Source organism: Pygoscelis adeliae, unplaced genomic scaffold (assembly GCF_000699105.1).
Source record: "Pygoscelis adeliae isolate BGI_AS28 unplaced genomic scaffold, ASM69910v1 Scaffold664, whole genome shotgun sequence".
NCBI classification, from domain to species: domain Eukaryota; kingdom Metazoa; phylum Chordata; class Aves; order Sphenisciformes; family Spheniscidae; genus Pygoscelis; species Pygoscelis adeliae.
The window spans coordinates 2,438,569-2,443,511 of NW_008824762.1; the positions used below are offsets into that span (position 1 = coordinate 2,438,569).

Consider the following 4,943-nt stretch of genomic DNA (forward strand, 5'->3'; position numbering starts at 1 on the left):
CGCGCATGGTGGTGCCAAAAATGTGGCGTGCAATTCCCTGACCAAATAAGGCGAGAACAACCATAAACAGGGACCCCCCTCGCACAGCCGGGCACTGGGGTCCCCATCCCGGCCTGGGGCGGGCTGGAGAAGAAGGAAAGTGCCGACAGAGAGGGAGGAAGGTTGGGAGACCCCCGAGCCCACACTGGCTCTCCCCGCTGCTGCTCAAGGTGCGCCATGGGGCGGCCGGGGGGAGATCCCCCATAGATGGGCTGTCTCACAGCTGCCTGTGCTGGCACAGGTCAGAGGGCAGCCTCCTGCCTGCGGCTTCGCCCTCCGGCAGTGCCGGCTCGTCCCCAAACCGGGGCAGCGTTTGCAAATCCAAGGTGCCCTCATTCCCCATCACCACCCTTCCTGCAGGGAGGACAGCCCGGCCGGCACATGGAGGGACCTCCACAGCCCCACTGAGACCCCCGGAAGGGAACGGAGAGGAGCCTTGGGGTACCTCCACAGCCCTGCAAGGGACTGGGAGTGCTGTGGCTCTGCCCCAGGGGTCAGAGGGGAACACACATGCACCGAGGCACTCGGGTCTCTGCAGGCAGGAGGGGGCTGCCAGCCAGTTCTGCCAGCTCAGGGCTGAGATGTGAGGGCTGAGCCATGGTCTGAGCTCACGGTGGGGACACACGTCCCCTCCCCTTGGGGCCAGACCCACAGCCCCCAGCTCCCCACCGCATAGCTGAGCCCGCGCATCACGAGTTGCCCGTTTACTGCCCTGTGCCAAGGCAGGCACCCGTGCCAGCTCCGTGCAGCCACCCTGGGTCCGATCCCATGTCCCCACCATGGGCAGAGACCCCCTCACCCACCCCAGGCACCTAGAGCCCCCACCCTCCCCAGTGAGCCCGGCCACCCACAGCTCCCACTCAGAGCAACCGGTGACCTTCAGGGACGTCGAGGACCGCAGCTGTCCCTGCTCCGAGGACGTTTGTCCAGACTGGGCCAGGAAAGCTCAGGCATCTGCTCAGCCACAGATGGCCTCACCACCGGGACGGGAGCCCACCACCCTTCAACCCACAAGTACTGCCTGTTCCTGCCAAGCAGGCGAGGGCAGCCGACTCGCCACATCCCAGTGGTTGCTCAAGGGGCTTTTCCCAGCTCCGAGCAATGGTGCGGACCCTCCAGGGCCAGTGAGGCATCCTCATCCCCCAAGGGAAACTGAGGCACAGCTACATCCCGCCATGCTTGCACCGTGAAAAAGGAGCTGGGAGACCTAATGGTCCCCCCCGTTAGGTCCCACTCCCGACAGACTTGGGGTTTGGTTTTCCCAAAGCTCTGGGGCATGAACTAAGGCTGGACCCTGCTCCATGCAAAGAGGGCTTTGAGAGCAAAAGCACCGAAAAAAGAGCCTGAGCTCCCTGGCACTGCCAGCAGGAGGGAAAGCCCATGAGATCTTCCTCTCCCATCCCGTGGCCATGCTCCTCCAGCAGCAGCTGCCTGCCCCCAGCTCTGCTGCCCACCAGTGTCCCCTTCCCTGGGGTGGTGGGGATTCCCATGGGGACAGTTTGGCCACCGACCACCCCGTGAACCCTAACCTTTCTCCAGGTGCTTGCCGGGCAGGGGTGGCTCAGCCCAGGCACCCTCCGTGCTGTCCTCACGCTGGATGTTGAAGTTCTCATAGGAGTCCCACCGGATGAGTGGGTCGGACGTGTTGTAGTCCACGGAAACGCTGGGCCCGTTCTCCAGGTGCTCCATGCCTGGGAAAAGGCAGGAAGGTCAGTCGGGGTGACGATGGAGTCGGTGCGGACAGGATGGAGGGAGGAGGTGAAGAGAAGGTGCAGGCAAGGGAACGAGGGCAGGAACCATAGGGCAAGGCAGGACAGTCACGTAGGAACGGGGGCACTGAGAGGGATGGATGGGCATGGGAGGCACATCAAGACCCACAAACAAGGTGTACAGGGCTGGCCGAGGCTTTTGGGATTGCCTAGGGACAGGCAGACGGACTGACAGCGAGCATGCCTAGGGCGGGACTTTTTGGGGTGGGAGGGTCGTCCATTCCCAAGCGCCCCCTCCCTCTCTCCCCGGCCAGCAAGTGCTGCAGAGAGTAGCCTCCCAGTGAAGAGAGCGAGGACCATGGGGCATCCATGGATGCTCCTAGACCAGCATCACTGCCTGGACCCCTTGTCCCACCCTGGTGATCAAAGGACTGCAAATGGGGCAGGAGGTCGCAAGGGAGGCAGCAGGGGATAGAGCTGGGGAGCAGGAAAGGAGCCAGCATCCAGCTCCGAACCTCCATGGTGGTGAGCCAGCCGTACCTTGGATCTTCTCGGGGCCGTAGGAGAACACAAACTCCACCTTCCCGTACTCGGGGAAGCGGTCATCTGGAACAGAGAGCAGAGCAAAGGGACCATCTCGATCCATCCCTCCAACGGCACCTGGACCGCCACCCCAAACATGCCCGGAGGCCAGCTCAAGGACAGGAGCTGATAGGGGATATCCCGGCACAGGGCAGAGCATCTCAGCCCCCAAAACAACCCTGAGACAGGCCCTCCACATTGGTACCAGTTTTGGCAATGAAGGGGATGACACTGCCACTGGTCCCCAAGCAGCACCGCACCCTGCAGATGGAGCAGGAGTGCCCTGCTTCACTGGGGGCACATTTGGGGTGGATGCCCAGAGGTCCCCCCGATGGGAGCAGCATCAGAGGGGTGGGAAGAGGAGGGAGTTTGGAGTGGGCAGGTGCCGGGGCGGTTACCTCTGAAGGCCTCATCCAGGTCCTCCTTGCCAAAGACGACGTCAAGGTCATGCACGGCGCACGTGTGGAACTGCACGCGGAAAATCACATCACGGGTCGGGCTGCGAAACTTCTTGTGGTAACACTTCAGCTGCGGAGGGTAGCGGGGACCGGCCGTCAAGACAAGCCCCCACGGCTGGGCAAGGGGGAACCAGGGGGTCCTGATGCACAAGGACCACCCGTCCCCCGGCTGCTCCCCACACGGGGGGCTGAGCCCGAGGCTCCTTACCAAGATATCGCCCTTGAGGAGCAAGCCAGGCTCGATGGTGATGCAGATGCCCGTCTGGCTGTCTCCTTGCACGTTGCTGCAGAGAGGGATGGTGGGAGGACGTGAGCTGTGGTGCAGAGCTTCCCCAGAGCTCCCAGCGCCGCCTCCACCAGTCCTTTACACCCAAACCCAGCCAGGAAAGGTGCAAAGCACAGAGCTGGCCCTCCCGGTGACAGAGGAGGGTCCCATCCCCCACCCCAAAGGGCACCCATTCCCAGCTAGAGGAGGACAGGAGGGGGAAACCGAGGCACAGCTCGATGAGGATGATAAAAATCCTGGGTGGGAGGGTTTGACCGGGGACGGAGCGCTGGGGCTGTGCTATCAGCCATCCACCCTGCTCCTGCGGGTTGAGTGGGGCACAGGACACAGAGGGAGAGCTCTCAAGGAAGGCTCTCCTCCCTGCCTCAGTTTCCCTGCCGGAAGCCCTCCCCTCCCCAGGGCGCCGGGGGGCTGCCTCCGGGCGGTGGCGTCAGCAGCGGGGGATGAGGGAAGAAGGGAGTTGGATTTCACAGGCAAGATAAACCTGGAGTTTATTACCAGCGTCCCATAAACAGTCTATTAAAAGCTGAAAGGCGAGGCTGGGATGGCAGTAAATCTCGGCTAATAGGGATGCCTGCTGCAGGGAAGGGAGATCCCAGTTCAGGGGGGTGAGATGGGAATACCCCTGAGGCAAGGGGCTTTGCTCCCTCCAGGGGGGCCAGGAACCGGGGATGTGGCCGCAGCAGAGCATCAGGGCAGCTGGAGAAATTGGCTCTTGCTTTGCCTTCACCGATGCCTGCTCCCAGGAGCAGTGTCGGAAAATGGTGTCGGGGTAAGTCATGGGGAGGTTAAAATGGGGGGAAAATCTTCTGGGGGGAGAGAAAGAGGGCTTTTAGGATGATTCCCGGCAGGAGGAGCAGCTCTTTGGGCAGGGAGAGGAGAAACACCTCCATCCCCCAGGGAGGTGTCCCCATCCCTGTCCCCACTCCCTCTGGGGACACCCAGCCCTGGGCACTGCACAGCCCCGGGCTCCCTCTGCTGATACACAGAGTCACTACAGCCCTCCCAGCAGAAGGGCCCAGTATGGCCCAGTATAGCCAGTTACCACCTCCAAGGAAAGGGGAGCCCCTTTGTTCTGTTCCCTGGACCCCAAACGGACTAAGCACAGGGCATCGGGACCACTAGGGACTTGGCCTTGACCCTCTCCATCTCCCCCCGCTTGCCAAACCTCCTGCGCTGGGGAGGAGGGAAGCCCCACAGTGAGAAGATAGTTACTAGATCCCCGAGGTGTAGACGGGCTGCATGGCCTGGTAGATTTTCAGGAAGGGACGACAACCTGGAAGACATCAAGGCGGGGAGAGAAGGCGCGCTGCTGTTAGCCGGCAGGGCGGAGGGGCCGGGGCAGGGATTAGTCACGGGGGAGAAATCCAAACAGGGAGGGAGCCAAGGCAAACAGCCGCTCCCCGCCCCAGCCGGCCCGCACCGGCCATGGGCAACATCTGCGATGGGCAGAAAGGGATGCTCCAGATGGGGTGGGAAAGGGGGAAAGCCCCTGTAGCCCAGTTTGGGTCCTGTAGAACCTGGGGCAAGCACTGGGCTGGGGATGGAAATGGAATGATGGTCTCTGAGCAAGGGACTGCTTCTGGGTACCGGCAGTGGGCATGGTACTGCATCCCAAACCCCAACCCCAATCTGGTGCCATCCTCCAAAAAAGCCATTGGAAAAGGCTCATCACCCCGCAGCTTGTGTTAGTGCCCAGCCCCAGGAGCCCTGCACAGGCGGGGCACCCCCCGAGGGCATCTCTGCGGGAAAAGGGTTGCGCCCGGCTACAGTGAACAGTCACAGAGAGGGAAAGGGAAATTCAAGTTGCCGAGGAAATTGTGGAAAATATCTCCCATGGAGAGCAAGCCTGGCCAGGCAGGGGGTCGG

The 4,943-nt window shown here is 62.3% G+C and overlaps 1 protein-coding gene across 1 annotated transcript in view; it reads right to left on the minus strand.

Moving 5' to 3' along the window:
* Positions 1-4,943, minus strand: part of TNS1 (tensin 1) — a 41,269-nt gene that overhangs the window by 31,124 nt on the left and 5,202 nt on the right. The window contains exons 9-13 of the mRNA XM_009323551.1: positions 4,290-4,350; positions 2,997-3,072; positions 2,729-2,858; positions 2,289-2,354; positions 1,569-1,730 (exon numbers count right to left, since the gene is read on the minus strand). Coding sequence (XP_009321826.1) covers positions 1,569-1,730; positions 2,289-2,354; positions 2,729-2,858; positions 2,997-3,072; positions 4,290-4,350 — 495 coding nt within the window. The remainder of the gene's footprint in view (positions 1-1,568; positions 1,731-2,288; positions 2,355-2,728; positions 2,859-2,996; positions 3,073-4,289; positions 4,351-4,943) is intronic.